Raw genomic sequence first — 17442 nt, 5'->3', positions numbered from 1 at the left:
TTTATTTAAGCTTTTTTTTGCAGTTTTCACAGTCAAAGTCCACCCCTTTTGATTTCTTAAAGTCTAAGGCGTTTAAGGAATCCGCGTTCATGTTAGAGCATTTCATATATAATACATGATTATATGTAATATATTAAATACTGTCCTTATTTCTCGAAACTGCCACCTTACATTTCGAACATGATGTCGTACTTGAACAAATAATTAACAAAACACGACTTAGTACAATGAACGATCGAACTAAACTGACTACAGTAGAACCTCGATTATCCGAACTATTCCGTTATACGAACTCTCTATTATACGAACTGCAATTAACGTATCCGAACGCAGGGAATCAAAACGGGTTAAGATATTTTGGGTTACGGGTTTTGAGTTTGAAGCCGGTGAACATTTTTAGTGGGTTTTGGATTCATCACCGGGTAAATTTAAAAAAAATATAATAAACATTATAATATGTTCCTATATCCTATGTATGTAATGTCACTAATTTATTTCTAATAATGTAATTATATAATAAATAAAATATTAATAATAATAATAAATATAAATTAACAAAATATAAAATATTTAACTGTTTTAAAAAAATTTTTTTTTAATTTCCAATAGCTGAACTTTTGCATATCCGATCTAGGTGCGGTCCCAATTAATTCGGATAATCCAGATTCTACTGTATATACAATATACATACGTAAACATCTAAGTGTATAACGTTCAAATAATAAGCAATATAATATGCTAAATATATACACATATATATATATACTAATATATGCTCGTAAAAATATTTCGACCAAATGAAAACGTACTATTCAATGTCTAATTAATAAATAGTCAACTAGGGCCTAAATCTTTATACATAACACTTGTCATGATATTTATATGTGATGCGTGTGACTACCGCAGTGGTGGCAAGGTCGTCGTCGAGATATTTGTACATTATAATTCTTCACCTTTAATCGCGTACCACTGTGTCATGACAATATTACATTATACCTACTTTAATAATATTATACCTAATCGTGTAGATACGGAAAATATTCGATTTTTACCGATTCCGTAGCAATTTAACACCGTCGCACGCTACCCGTCACCGCAAACACCACACGCGCACACTTACACTCGCATAGGTCACACACACACACACACACGTTCAGTAACGAACCGTACTAAGCGTTTAAGGTGCGGCTAGGCGTGGTTACTATAGCGACAACACGGAGGTGTTGAATCGACATTTTTTTCTTCGCCTTTTCCAATCACCACCGCCAGTATAACATACTCGCGCGTGTACCGTTAATCGGCCTCGGGCTACTATCCTTCCTACACTACACGAGTGGTCTGCCATCGTACGCGTCGGCCGGAATAAACGCGTGTGACGTTCGTCGCGCGGGTGTAACTGTCACGCCGCCATCATCATGGCTGGGCTGGGCGACACGTCGGGCGACATACAACCGGTGTCCGATCACGCCAAGGACATACTGCAGATGACCCGCGACTCGGAGATGATGCAGAGCTACGTTCGGGTGGGCAAGTCAGACGAGTCGGACGACTGCGGCGGTGGAGGTAGCGAGGCGAATGGCGCATGCGTCGGCGGAGTCGGAGTCGGCTTCGGCCGAGGCGAATCGGATTCGGACGATCTGGCCGGGACGACGGGCTACGCGGTAGGCGTCATCGGTGCGGGCGCGGGCGACGGCCACGGGGGGTCGGGCGCCGGACGAGTCGGCCGGAAGGGCTGCAGGGCGACAGCGGGCCGGCGTCACGGGAGACGTAAGGGAGGTGCCGGCGGTGGTGGCGGCGGCGGCGGCGGTGGTGGTGGTTCTTTCGGGGGTGGCGGTGGTGGCGCGACCACGACGTTTGACGAGCTAACGGAAGAGTTCAAGACGCGCAAATCGGGCACCGGCACTGGAGGTGGTGTCGGTGGTGGTGGCTTTGGTGGCGGCTGGGCCAAGCGGCACAAGCGCGACTCCCGATCCAGGCTGCTCGAAGAGGTGTACACGGACAAGGACCGGGCGGCCGCCGTAAACCTGGGCACGCGCGACATCAAAGCGTCGTTGCGCATGAAACGGCGGCAGGATCGGAACCGAACGCTGCACATACCGTCCACGGCTGAGTCGCCCACCCTGTTGGCGCTGGCCCGGCACTGTATCAACGATGTGAACGTGTCGCTCGAGTTCATCGATAAGGTTAGGGCAGGGATGCGGGTCGGGTCGGGTCGGGTTTGAGAGATCTTTGGTCAGAGAGCCTGGATAATATGATTATCTAGGCTTTGTGCTAGCTTTGGCACATTGCCGGTGAGTTTATACTAAAATGTACACTAGTTTTTACTCGTAATTCATAATAATAAATAGCCCGTTAGCCCGGAGTCTTGATATTTTCATCAAATTTTGATACTAGCATTTTCTAGACAATTTTTAGTTTGTTTTATTACTTATAGAATTAGGCTATCGTAGCAGAATAATTATATAAATAAATAAACTATAAAATACCCTTAGAAATAGAGGCTAAAACACTATATCTGTTATAAATTATTTGTCGTATTCCACGTTTTATTATTATTGAATCTTTATTTAGCACGTCTATTACTGTGATCTTACTCGCTACTCGATGACGAGGTACACTCGAAATATACTTAACAGTAGTTATGAGCAACTTCCCCAGCTTTCATGAATATGTTTTTCAATGTAAATCCAAATCTGACCATAATATAGAAGTTAAAATGCACACCATTTAATGTAATATTATTAGTATTATTACATTCTTGAATCTATACGTAACGATTAGGTTACCACTTTAAAATATAAATTATACATAAAAAAAATATGTGATAAGTAATTGTGAAAAATTAATTAAATTAAAAAAAGAGAAAAACTGAAAACTCTATGTTTTATTGTTGTAGATATAGTAGAACGGTGAGAATAGATATAGTAGTACCTAACTATAAATAATTAAAAATAGCTTAAAAATATTAAATAATCTAAATATTTGAAAATTTCATTATTGATATTTCAAAATATTAAATATATGTTATAGGAAAGATGGTTTTTCTTAAGTATTTAAATTTAAAATTCACAAAAATATACAACTTATTTAAAAATGTAGGTAATCTTTGAGTAATTACACTGTAACCAAATAATCTAATCAATTTATAGATGCAATTTTTTTTATAAACATTTTAAGCTAACATTTGGATGAAATTAAATATTTATGCAAATAATAACAATTTAGTTATTTTGTTGTAATTTAAAAATATTATTCGCGGGTACTTGAAACGTTGAATATTTAATAATTATATATTTTATACTTATACTAGAAATTCGTCTGTCAAAAAATGTGTGTGAAAAAACACACTGGGATGTTTTGACCTTTATTTCTATTAAAAGTACTTTATAATATATTTATTTTTATTACTATTAGTAATTAGTAATACGATAAGTTGGCCTAATTTAATAAAATGTCAAAAAATGTCAAAAATTGTAAATTATAAATTTCGCAAAATATTCAAAATATTTTGAATATTAAATATTAATTATAATATGACTATTATATGGTGCATTTTTTTGGTGCGAGATAATTTAACATTTGTTTAGGCCACCGAATTTCTAGATACAATACAATACATTTAGGCTAATTTTATGCTTTTACCTTCTGTTTATTTCACGAATCTATTCACACCATTCTACGGTAAATATATTAAATAATTAAATCAAACGTTAATAACAATAATAGATATATAATATAAATATAATTTAGTATTTACTATTATAATAATTATAAATATTAATAATACAGTAATTTTGCTACTATAATAGTAAAATTAATTAGGTATATAAATATATTATAAATATATAATATATACATTATACCTACTTAATATTTTTAATTTTATTATTTCATAACTAGAAACTTCAAGTATGAATATTTGGTGAAAGTTTTTCATTTCCAAAATATAACAAAAAAAAAACAAAAAAAATTATTGTCTAAATCTGGATTTGCGTGAGAATTACCATTTTTAGTATTGAGAAATTGTTATTTTGATCCTCCGAACTCCAAAGTACTAACTAGGTTCGATTTTCTATAAAAAAAAAAAATAAAAAAGAACCACTCTTGAAGTTAAAGATTGAAATATTTTTACTGCTCCTAAAATTATGTCAAAGTAGGAAAAAAATACGTATACCTAAAATCAATACTTTACAATTTACAAGTCACGTGTATTCATTACATTTAATTACTATTTTACTATTTATTTCAACTTCTAAAATAAGACTATTTATAATCATTAGATAATATAAAATAATACAAATATTTAATCGAGGAATATAAATAACAATAATATATATTATTTAATTGTATTATCTACCTATTAGTTATTAAATTTATTTGTTTTTTTAACAGTTCGAATTCTTAAAAATATTTTATTTTTAAATACGTGTTTTTATATTTTATTAACTGACACACTATTAACTGCAGTATATAAAATATATAAATAAATAAATTGAAACTAATAATATAAAATTTAGATATGCTATAAGTATCAATATTATATTTAGGTATTTTATTATAGTTTGTAGACGTACAGCAATATATTTTGGAATACCTAATGATAACTGATAAGTGTTGACTTTGAACAAAATAATTGTGTTAAACTTATATAATAACCACTGTCGATTTTTCGACATCTGTACTAAATACTAATATGTATGTCATGTAGGTACTCGTATGCAACAAGTTTTATATGCTGAAAATCTGAAATATTACACGACTATTCATAGTACTAAGAACTTTGTGTTTGGTACGCGAATATAATATATAAACACGCCACACGCGTGTACTATTCATTTGGCTTAGTTGGCTTCACGAAATTCAATATTGGATAAATCTCAAGTTTTAATAAACACCTTTACAAGTTCGTGTTAAGGTTGTCAGAATGTTTTGAGTTATTCGTGTTAAACACTTAATGACGGCAATTTTCACACGTATAACATCATCAATGTTTGCACTGATCGTTTTAAGTGAAGTGTAAACAGACAATTTATAATTATAATTTTTTTTAATTATCTTCCTACTTTTTAAACTTGTTTCTTAGTTTAAGTTTATCAAATTTCAAATCTTCATTTTATTTTGGTAAGCTGCTTGTCTTGCACACGCACAAACTATGCACTTTTTTAGCAATAGTCAGATTACAAGGTTGTAAGTATGCGTGTAACTTATTAGTTACAATGAGTACGGTGAAATAAATAAAAATCTTAACGGCCTGTACATTTCTCAGAATTTTCTCTATATGCATATCGAGGTCAACGCACTCGATGAGCAACGTTAAAGTAAATCATATTAAATTAAATCTTTTGAAATATTTACTTGGTGCATTAATATAATATTTGCACTATTTAATTTTACTTACAATTTTAACGGTTTTAAATAATAATTATAATTGTATCACAGTTATTAATATTATGACTGATTTATTGTCATAGATGTTAATAAAATGCATATTTTTTTTAAATTTAATAATTATAAATAAAACATATTAGTTATAAAAGTACAGCATACATATTTTTTTTAAAAGATAGATAATAATACAGAACAATAAATAACAATGTGCATTTTATAGTTCATCGTGATCAATGGTTGTTTATTGAAAACGTACATAGTGCAATGTGGTGAATATAAGTAGAGTTTCTTGTACATATACCTTTATAATGTTGTATGTACCTACAACTGTGGCACGCGATAATTTTTGATTTATTATTTTTGTTTGAAGGCATTGGAATTGAGCCCCAATGACAAAACGGCTTTGGTTTCTAGAAGCAAATGTTATTTGCTTCTCGGTCAACCACGTTTGGCATTAAAAGACGCCGAAGTGGCGTTGAACGAAGACAGCACATATCTGAAAGGTATCGTAAGAAAATTACAACTTATACTGTATAGGTACAAGGTGAAAAAAATTATACAGGGTATACCTAAATAATATTTTACAATATCTAATCTAAAATGTTTAAATATATCTTATGTGAATATAATTGTGCAGTAAAGGGGTTTTTTAAAATTTTAAAAAAAGCTGGTACTTTTGACGCAGTGTTTCCAATTATTCGGTGCACCACTGCAGTACTACACGTCCATATACTCGGTTTAACGTTTAAGCCATAAGCCATTAAGATTAAATTAATATAATATAAAAACATATTTTATCCATAATGACTGAATGATGTTTTAAGAAAAAATGCAGCAATAATTACCAATAATTGTACTTTGTATCTTGTATAGATAAATTTTAATTTAATTTTAAAGGTAAACAAAGGTGAAAATTCAAAATATTATAAATTAGGTACAGATCAATCAACTATACTCTATAGTAATAATAATAGTTAGTTAACTAATACAGTAGACGCCGCTTATAAGACTCACAGATATAAGGTTCAGTGGCTTATTAGACTCAAAATTGTCTGGTACGGTCCGGACGTATTAAAATACATTAAAAAAAAAAATCGGTTATAAGACTCAACACTTCGGTTATAAGACTCAAATTTCGTAAAATAAATAGTAGAAAATAACTTTTTTGGTTATAATTTAGAAATTAATTGGTATTGAAAATTAAATAATATTCGTGTTGATTATTATACAATACGATTACGAACAGTATATTTTCAGAATATTAGAACAAAATAAAAAACAAACTAAAATTACAAATTTTTTTCAAAAATAATTTTTCAAAATAAAAATAAATACATTATACATACATTCTTTATAACTTTTTATTAATGTATAATTTTTATAATATTTTTATATGTATTGTATTATATCAGGATTATTAAATTTATTCAATGATAAGTATGTATAATACATATAATATATGTCAAATCAATAGTCATTGGTCAGGAAACAACATTTCACATTATGGGCAATAAACATCTATATTATCTTTAATTCATGACTTCGTGAGTCGTATTTTATAAGTAGTGTGTATTTTAAATTATAGTACGCTTTAAATCTTGGTAAATTACTGTCTTAATGAGTTTTATACTTACATCCACAATATCAATAAAAAAAAAATTGTTTATTTTAATTTATAACTTTATAAGCATCTCTAACAAAGTTACTATTTAGAATTTTAGATTCTGAACGGAGTGATGAATGTATTGATTTTACAATGATGTGTGTTTTTTTTTTTTTGTGTCTGTCATCACTTTTTGAAGTAGTAATAATGCTTCGATTTTTGACTTCAGCCCTTCTTTGAAAAGGAAAATTCATCTAGTTGGTACTTTGGGGGGTCAAAAGTAAAAATTTCTTATAGTTTTCAAAAGCGTCGGGAAAAACCCTGAAAAAATTACGGAAAAAACGGGAATTTTTACGCATAACCACTTTTTGACAAAATCGATTTTTTGATTTTGCTGTAACTCAAAAACGAATCATTGTAAATACTTGAAATTTTCACCAAATTTTTATATTAGCGTTATCTATTTACGATTAAATTTTTAAAATATTTAAAAAAATTTTAAGCTACTTATAGACAATTGAAATTTTTGATTTTTTTTAAGTTTTTTTTCTTAAAATGCTGATAAAAAAAATTTGGCTATCCAAAAAATCTTTAAAATTTCATACAAGGTTTATTATAAGTTGAACTAATCGTAGAAAAAAAAATCAAAAATCGTTCGTCCTAATTTTTGTTTATAAGCATTTAAAGTTCAAATATTTACGAAATATATCAAAATCGCGAAAATTTGCAAGGAATTTTGAAGTTGAAAATTCATAAAATTGTTGTGATTTATACTTAAGGTTTAAAAATCTAATACAAGGTTATCCATAAGTTTTCCTTTAAGTAATTGTAAAAAAAAATTCTAGCGTCGATAAAGAAAAAATTTTATGAGCTTAAGAAATTTAATTTTTTACGAAATCGCGTAAAATAACGATATATTACAATTTAAATATAGGTAATAATAATATGATATATCCTGCTAAAGTGCTAATTACCATTAACAGACAAATCATCTCCGTTCAGAATCGTTTTTCGTATACAATGATATCAGTCGTTGCATTCAAATTTAACACACCCATTATAGTAACCAGTGACCTACTCTACATCTCTACTATACAGCAGAGCGATACCCACTTGCCCACTTTTTTTTAATATATATATTATATACATTATACGAACACCAATACACCATGATACAGAACAATGATTCTAAATCTTTTTTAGTCAACGTCTGTCTTTTTGGAACCCTAAAAATATGTTGAAAATAAAAAATGTTAGTTACCTTTTCAATGTTTCTTAAACTGTAAACCTTGGAAAAATATCAATGGGAAAAAGTTGTATTAATCATGCACATTTAAATAGTAGTCAATTACAGTAAAAATGTTCGTAAAATAAATAATATAAAATAATTACCGTGTTGGTATTTTTATCTTTTGCGACCGCTTATATAGGTAGTTATATGTGTGACATTACACAAAGATAAAAAAAAACAATAGATTTAATTGTCAAACCTGACATGAGAATTCAACTTTCATCATTATAAAGCCTAATTTTAAGTATATAATATGCTACCATAGTAACATATATATACTAACATATTATGTTATAATAAAAAGCAATTTCCATCATCTCACTAAAATTTAAGTTTAAAAGTTCTGATTGTTTGTCATTTTAAGACATTTTGGTTAATTCTGAAAATAATTTTTTAATTAAATAAATATTATTATATTAAATAATTGTCAAATTTGTTGCAAATATCTTTAAACCTATATAAAATGTTGCATTAAAACTATAGCAACAAATTAAGGGTTCTATGATAAAAGTAGACATAAAAAAGGTTCTTGAGATAAAAAATATTAAGAAAAGTTGTTCTAAATAATAAATTAAGACTCTCCTACTAATCTAGAATTACTATTATTGACTACATTGTCATCAACACTATCATACACGACATAGACATATATTATTTAATATTATTTTATTTTTGTGTTATGCAGCTATTTATCAAAAAGCGGAAGCACTGTACCATCTTGGCGATTTTGAACATAGTCTCGTATTTTACCACAGGGGACTCCACGTTCGACCGGAACTCGAACAATTCAGGCTCGGCGTTCAAAAATCTAGAGAAGCCATCGAGAACGCTATAGGTAAGTCCAAAACTCCAAAGGTCATCCACATCGCCTGAATTTTACGGCTTGAGTGTAGCCTGCAAAGGCCACTAGGGCCAGTACAATTCTCAATTATGGAGGGGGCGAAAGACTGCACAAAACTTCATTATTTACTACGTTCCTGAAGGATTTAGAGCCGTCCACTCATTAATCATTAACGTTTACATATACATTTTTTATTTTACAAAATTTTTACATAAATCTAAATAACGCGTTAAACGTAATTTATCAAAAAAAAAAATTAGGTGCAGAATAATGGAATAATGTTTTTGTTTACGAACCCACGAAATAACGTTTAATAATACTGGGCTTATTAGGTAGGTAGGTACTCAATATGTAACATAAGTGTAAAATTACGAAAATGGCACTATATAAATATTAGTTTTAATGAAAAATATTGAATATACTGCAAGTACCTACTAGCACAAAAAATAATATTAAGCAAGTCTTATACGTATTTTTCAACTAAATTATTCAAAGACTTTAACTCTGTGTCTCTGTACAACAATTATTTTATAGAAATGTTTTTTATTTTACAAATACAAATTTAATCAATTAGTTTTAAACCAACGTCTTATTAAATAGTATACGACAGAAAAATAATACAGATTTTAACTACTAAAGCATAAAAATCAAGTCTATGTTTTTTCGTAAATAGGATTGAAGTTATTAAATAAAGCCCAAACACATTACACATACTATTAATTGTAAATATTATATTAAATACAAAAAGTCTATTTATCAACTTAGTGTATGTGATGCAAATCTATTTAATCTTTCTAATAAATTATAGTAAAATTATTAAATAATAATGTAACTATTAATAATATGCTATGCTTTGCTTTTCACAGTTTTTTCATATTATATTCATTATACGCATAGAAAATACCTTTTTTTTTAATATTATAATGATAATTTATTTTTATTAATAGATACCTACTCCAATTTCACCAATAAAAAGTTATTCTCAATAGTGATTATGTTATATTTTATAAAAATTGTAATTATATTTAAATGTATCATAATTAGATCATTAGGTATATCATTATAGGTATCCAATAAAATCATTATTAATATATTATTAAAAGATTTCAAAATAAAGAGTGTTGGTCGATAAAAGAATCACTCTGTATATTTCATAAGCGCTAAGTATAAAAGATATCACTGCGCAGGAAAAATGAAGGACACCGCCATCGTGATACAGCAAATTGGTTGGGGAGACAAGCGTCAAGCGACCGTGGCTAGAACAGTCAATGGAGGCGATGTTGGCGTCGGCGGTAGCAGAGGATCGACACCGGCTGTGACGGGGTCGACAACGAGGCGCAAGGAAGCAACAGCGTCGGCTGCTACTACCAAAAGCCAATCGAAAATGCTGCTTAGGGAATTGTGCGTAGACAAGGAATATCTGGAACACTTGACAATAGATCCAAGTAATATAATTATTTCTAGATGACACAGTAGACATTTTTTCTAATATTTTAAAACGTCGCAGCAGAAAATGTGTTATAAATAATTATATTGTATAAATATTAAATAAGCAATTAAAATAATTGATTTCTACAAGTAAAAGTGTTAGACTGAAACTGGCGGACGCTTAAACAATAATCATATATTTATAACACGTATAAAAATTTGTGTAATTTTTTAGGATCACCTTTTGATTGATGTATTTTTTTAAATGTTTGAGGTTCTCGTATGCAACAGTTAACATTTCAAAATAATATGAACTCAAATAATAATAATAAGTACAAATAGTTAAAACTCTCTTAGTATTAGTTTTAATTATTGTCTCCGCAAAATTTAGCTTGATAATAAGTCGTATTTTTTTCGTACAGATATTGTGAGTGCCATTCAAGAAAACGATAACTATATACTCTCCGAGGCGAAAGATGGCATTAGTTTTTTGAACGGCCGAGAAGAATTCTGGAAACAACAAAAACTTATTAATTAGTTTTCTGAGATAGATCCTAGATCGAAATGAATCAGATATAGTTGTACTTAAAGTTTAGGTTAAATACCAATATTAATTAAATAATTTTAATTTTTTTTTATTTATCTATTAGTAAATGTAATAATGCATAATACCTATAATTTATAAGGCTATATAATATTGGTGTTATGTTTTTATTAATTAATTAATTAATAATAAATAATAATATAGTTCATAAATTGTATCTTTAATCATTCATATTAGTATTTAATAACTGTGCGAATCCACTACTTGGCACTTGCCCAGCAAGATTATTTTAAAAAAACTCAGAAAAATTTGCAAAAGACAGTGATAATGAGCTACAATTTCTACCAGCAATTGAATATGAAGTCAATGTTTATGAGAATGACAGTAAAAATGAAGAAGAATAGAGTTTAGACATTGAAATTTAACAAAAATTAAAAATGCTTTGAAATGTTCCAACAGTTTTTAAGGCATTTATATTATTAGGCATGCAATTTTCTATAATAGGTATGCAGCATGCAGGTCGAGTAATGTGAATTTAGTAAGGACTGTGGAGTGGAGCGCGCCCGAATGTATAAGCACATAATATATATTATTATCAAAATATCAAAAACGCACTACGCACATTTATTTATTATTTTTTTTTTTATTAAAGTATCAATCTTTTGCCAGTTATATTAATTTGCCTATAAACCTATTTATACATTTCCGAAGTCATATTTAAATTCGTTATGCGATTATAATATTTATAATGTTTAGTATTTCAAAAGATATTAACATGTAATAAATATTTTAAATAATTAGTTATTTTTATTAAACCTATTCCTTGTAATAAGTGTTTATAAAACAGAAAATATCATCTTCAATTAAGTTAAAAAAAGTTGTCAATAGATTTATTGGCTAGGTAGCTCTAAGCATTCATATATAAAGGATAAAATGTTTTCTAAATTTATAATTATACCACCCATGTGCAACCATATAAGAAATTATTTTTATGTTATTTCACTTCAATACTACACCAATACACTACAATAAGTATGTTTTTAATATGGCCTCATTTACGACATAAATATTTTTAATAATTATGAATCTAATATATTATAAAACAGTAATATATTTAAAAGTTGATACAATTCATATATTTGTACATTGTACACAGTTTAGTCTATAGTCTATACAACAAAATAGTAGATATCAAACTATTGGTAATACCATTACACTAAATTTATTAAAATACTTAATTAGTTTTGAACATTATTTACTTTTTAAATTAAAATATTATGCTTAATTATATACATTTGAAGATAATAAACTTGATTTTATCATATTTTGTATAATATGATACTTAAATTAAAAATACATAGTATATTTACAGTTATCATTTGATTACACGCAAAATCTTTCTATCCTCGATCAAAACTAGTACAAATATCAACTATATAATATTATGTTATACATTTTTAATTTTTTTTAATATTATTAAAGAATATAATTATCAAAATTATCAATTTTTATCATCTTAAATTATAATAAGAAAAATATTTGTATAAAAATTTAAAAAATATCTTGTAAGAAACTTCATTCTTTTTATACAATAAAAGCGGACTATTTTAATATCACATGTATAAATATATATAATCAGATAATTTACCATGGTTAATAAAAAAATATATAATTTAAAATAAAAAAACCACATAAATCAAATTATTATAATTAATTATTGGATTCATGATAAAACAATGAATAATAGCAATAATCGAATATGTAATTTACTTTTAATCACTTATTTAATAAATAGTTATACTTATACTTTCATATATATATAAATATGGCTTATACTAAGCCAGTCTCTTACAGTTATTTTGAATTTTACAAATAATAAATTGCCATGGAATAATATCGTTTTGATCTTTTATTAAACGTATTGCCATAGGTGTAGAATATTTAAAACCTATTTTACAGTAATCTGGTAGTATCCATCTCTTACATACAATACAACGACCCATTACATTAAAGTGTATCCATAGTGTACGAGGTATATCTTGTCTCTTAAACGGTACACAATTATCCATCAAATTGTATAATGACAAATGACTAAGTGATGTTATAGAATCTTCAACAACGTTTTTTTGTACAGTTTTTAATGCAGTTATATATTTAAATAAGTGATCATCACCTGATTTAACTTTACCACGAATTGAGTTATTTGACATGTCCATTTCGTTAAACAATTTAGAAGATAAACAATGAGGTAAGTATACTAACTTATTGTCATTAACAAACAAGGCTTTGAGTTTCTTAAGTTCACCAATGAATTGAGGCAAATATGTCTAGAAAAAAAAAACAATTTTTTTTTAATTATTCATTAGATTAAAACAATGAGGTATTTAAATTTATTTTGTATATAAAATAAAGCATGGTTTTTACATAATAATAATAAATAACAAAAAGATTAATTCATTTTTATCTTTTTAGAATTATAAATCAAGAGCCTGAAATTATATACATTTGCAAGTGCTTTGAAATGTTCATATAATACTAATTGTAAATACCAAGTTTGATTTTTCATATTTGCAAGATTCGTGTATTTAACATCAGATAAATCTATAAATTTACTAATTAACTTTTTAAATTGGAGGTCTATTTGTTTTGTTTTTCTATCCCATATATAACATAAGTATCAGATGTGCATTTAGTAGAACTAATCTTGCCTTGTTGTTTTAATATTAAATCGAATTAACCTACCATTAAAATTAAAGTTGAATATATTATTTGTTTTTATTTTGGATTTTTTTTAATGTTTTAATTTTTTATAGATATAGATATATCATAAATTTAAATTGCATTATTTTACATACTTATAACTTGTATAAAAATTGAAAAGTCAAAACACGTCATAATACAAACACAGATAATGTTTGATATTTCACAATTCACTATAACATTAATGCTAACAATACTAGATTTGTTTTGTTGAAAGAAAATTCTACATGTTAGAGAAAAAAAACTAATAGTGAACTAACACAACAACCTAATAAATATGAAAAAATAAATACATTTTATTTAAATTTAAAAAAAAATGAACAGTAAATATTATCATTATTATTGTTAATAAAATAATGTTATTATTAGTTGAGTTAATAGAATATAGCAATTAATGATTTAAATCAAAAATTATTTTGATTTTAAATAGGTATTTGAGTATTTATTATTGTAAACTAGTTATATTTATAAGTTCAAACTGATTTTCCTGATATAAGTAATAAACATTTTTTCATCGTCTCATCGAACACTTACATTAAATATAAATAAAATTATTATAATTGCATATTCATATCATCACTTTTTCTTTACATCATATAGTATTAATTTTTAAATACATATAATTCCAAGTTCTAGATTAATAATAAAAAATAAAGAATAATGCATTTTTAGATTTTTACCTAAATTCTCAAAATTAATATTTTTTTTAAATAATCTTTTCATGTACAATACACAATAAACATTAAAAACTATAACATTATCACCAAGTATACTAAAATAATAATAATACTTATTGGGTATCAAATAGGTAGATGCAACAGTAAAATATGCATTCAAAACACAATGCACTTGAAAATATTATAAAAATCATATAACTACCCACAGTTAATCAGTGCATTGGAGAATGAAATAACAGAAGAAAATCATAAAAGTTTATAAAAGTGCATTGTAAAAAAGACAATTATTAGAGATAAGTAGTAATAAATTTACTAAATTACCAGTCTATTTTTGGTTGCAGATAAAGTTTGTAGATTTTTTAGGAACATTATTTCAAAAGGCAATCTTGTTATGCCAATCGAATTAATTTTTAAAGTTATTAATGAACCGCATATTACTGTCATGGACGTCCAATTCCAAAAGGTATCTTGATTGATAGGAAGTTTACTACCCGATATGTCGAGATATTTAATTGATAAATGACCAATTTCTACAGGGATCATTGGCAAGTCACATTTTTCCATCGTAAGTGTGGTCAAATATCGCATGTTCAACAGACGATTATCAAAACGATCAACAGATACAAACTCGACAGCCATTATATCAAAATGATTCAAAACGGCTTTTTTAGAAGGTACCGACTTGGGCATTAGACGTGTAGCGATGTTCACATTTTTCCCTTCATGAATTGCCTTAATGTGACTGTACAACATGTTAATCTCTGTCTTGTTTTGGGAATCTATCGACAATAATTGTTTGGGCTCTTTAAACTCCAATCCCATCTTCCCTGATGCAACGAATTTATGGTATATTTTATTCAAATTTGCCAAGTTGAAGTTTTTAACCTGCGGACACGATGAGTTCTTCACGCACAGATAATAGGCAGAGTTTATTTTTTTAGTCATCACACACGATTTGAGCCGCCGCGGGTTCGACTGTGGAACGTTTAAATCTTGCATAGTAAGCATACACCGGATTAACATCGTTATTATAGGAATACAATACGCACGTTCGCGATCAATCAAAAACGAAGTCTTCGAATTTCGATGTTTATTGTTTAAATAAAAATATAAAATCCAAGCTGGTCGTATAACATCTTTTTTCCGATTTCAGTTATCGGTATTACAGCGTTTCGTGGGAAATAAAAGTTATCATGAACCAAGATTAGACTACTATCTCAGTGATAAGTATTCAACAAAGTGGTGGCAGTATTGAATTTGTTAATCGTGGTTGTTAAATTGGTGTTTTATTTTTATTTTCTACGCCCTCCATTCTTACACCGATGCGGTTATGGAGGTAAAATAAAGTGCTGCTTGATATTATAATTTGAAGGTGGGCTAGCGTCTTATGGTGGAAGGTACAACGTATTAACCACAAATGTACAATTCTCAAGAATATATTAGGTATAAAATATTTTCGACATAAGTAACCAAATATGTTATTTCTATTTCAAGTTACGCTTATACTTATTTAAAATGTTTATATTTATAAACAGCTAATAATATTATATATTATTATTGTCAATAGACTAAAGAGTCGTTGGAGGTCATTTTTTGTTCTCAGTTCTCGCTACACACGCAAGACTTACAAATTACAGTAGCCAGTAGGTATTGAATATTGTGTTACATTTTTTGTGTAATTATGATGTGATATCAGTAAATTACGTAAATTTTTTTGGTTCAATTACCTACTAAATTATTTAATTTTTACAATACCTACCTTCTGTCAAATTTTCTGGGCTTAATATTATTTATGAATTTCATTATTTCAAACCATTAATCAATTTATTATTAACAATATGTATTTTAAAAAAATAACTTTTATCAAGTTAATTGAAAATTTCCATATAATTAACTTAATTGTCAGAAAAAAAATTAGATTGACTATTTATTTTAAACTTTTCAAAATGTTTTCTATCAACTTAATTTAACTCAGTTTTATTAACTTGCATAGGCTTGTTAAAATTGGTATTAAAATTTTCAAAATATCCTGATGTGTTAAACAATGAATAGTTTAGTATTTCAAAAGACATGAGCATGTAATGAATATTTCAAATAATTAATTAATTCATCCAATGTATTTCTTATAACTGTTTATAAAACAAAAACCAATATCTTTGTTTAAGTTAAAAGAGTTGTCAACAGATTTGGCCAAGATCTAAGCTCTCATACGTTTAGTCTCATGTATAAAAAGAAACAATTTATAAATTTATAATTATACTAACTTCTTTTATGTACATCTGTGCAAGAAATTATATTTATTTTATTCAACTATGCTACCAAACCAATACACTCCAAAAAGTAAGTTTTTAATATTATGACCTCATTTATGACAAATATTTTTAATAATTAGGAATCTAATATGTTATTAAACAGTAATATATTTAAAAGTAAATTTAATTGATATATGTTTGTACACTATACATAGTTTAGTCTATACAGTAAAATAGTAGATGTCAAACTATAATTAATACCATTTCACTAATTTTATAAAAATATTTTATTAATTTTGAACCTTATGTACTTTTCAAATTAAAATTATGCTTAATTATATACATTTTAAGATAATAAACTAGATTTTATCATATTTTGTGCAACATGACACTTAAATTAAAAATACATAGTACATTTACAGTTATTGTTTGGTTATCTGCACAAATATTTCTATTTTTAATGAAAATTAAGGCAAATATTTGACTATATAATATTATGCAATACATTTTTTAAATATTACCTATTAAAGAATATAATTATCAATTTTTTTCATCTTAAATTATAATAAGAAAAATATTTGTAAAATATTTTTTTATAAAAATTTAAAAAATATATTGTAAGAAGAATCATACTTTTATACAATCCAAATTGGCTAAT

At 27.6% G+C, this 17442-nt stretch overlaps 2 protein-coding genes across 2 annotated transcripts; one reads left to right on the top strand and one right to left on the bottom strand.

Annotated features, from left to right (window-relative positions):
• Positions 1–1005: 1005 nt before the first annotated feature.
• LOC132927538 (keratin, type I cytoskeletal 9) lies at positions 1006–11895 on the top strand. Its single transcript, XM_060992080.1, has 5 exons — positions 1006–2183; positions 5759–5891; positions 8968–9117; positions 10311–10568; positions 10974–11895. The coding sequence occupies exons 1-5, from the start codon at positions 1416–1418 to the stop codon at positions 11087–11089; spliced, it is 1425 nt and encodes a 474-aa protein (XP_060848063.1). The 5' UTR covers positions 1006–1415; the 3' UTR covers positions 11090–11895.
• Positions 11896–12673: 778 nt separating this feature from the next.
• Positions 12674–15730, bottom strand: LOC132927385 (leucine-rich repeat-containing protein 69-like). The gene is made up of 2 exons (XM_060991902.1): positions 14854–15730; positions 12674–13422 (listed from the first exon to the last, which is right to left on the bottom strand). Exons 1-2 carry the CDS (start codon positions 15553–15555, stop codon positions 12931–12933), a joined length of 1194 nt encoding a protein of 397 aa, XP_060847885.1. The 5' UTR covers positions 15556–15730; the 3' UTR covers positions 12674–12930.
• Between the last annotated feature and the right edge of the window lie 1712 nt (positions 15731–17442).

This window comes from Rhopalosiphum padi, chromosome 3, assembly GCF_020882245.1.
Source record: "Rhopalosiphum padi isolate XX-2018 chromosome 3, ASM2088224v1, whole genome shotgun sequence".
Taxonomy (NCBI): domain Eukaryota; kingdom Metazoa; phylum Arthropoda; class Insecta; order Hemiptera; family Aphididae; genus Rhopalosiphum; species Rhopalosiphum padi.
Note: the sequence above shows the minus strand (reverse complement) of the source record. Positions and strands in the feature narration are given on the sequence as shown.

Coding starts and splice junctions, on each gene's coding strand:
- LOC132927538 (XM_060992080.1), top strand. CDS start 1,416: ATGGCTGGGCTGGGCGACACGTCGGGCGACATACAACCGGTGTCCGAT. Junction 2,184..5,758: donor CGCTCGAGTTCATCGATAAG/GTTAGGGCAGGG, acceptor TTTTGTTTGAAG/GCATTGGAATTGAGCCCCAA. Junction 9,118..10,310: donor AGCCATCGAGAACGCTATAG/GTAAGTCCAAAA, acceptor ATCACTGCGCAG/GAAAAATGAAGGACACCGCC.
- LOC132927385 (XM_060991902.1), bottom strand. CDS start 15,555: ATGTTAATCCGGTGTATGCTTACTATGCAAGATTTAAACGTTCCACAG. Junction 13,423..14,853: donor CTGCAACCAAAAATAGACTG/GTAATTTAGTAA, acceptor TTTTTTTTCTAG/ACATATTTGCCTCAATTCAT.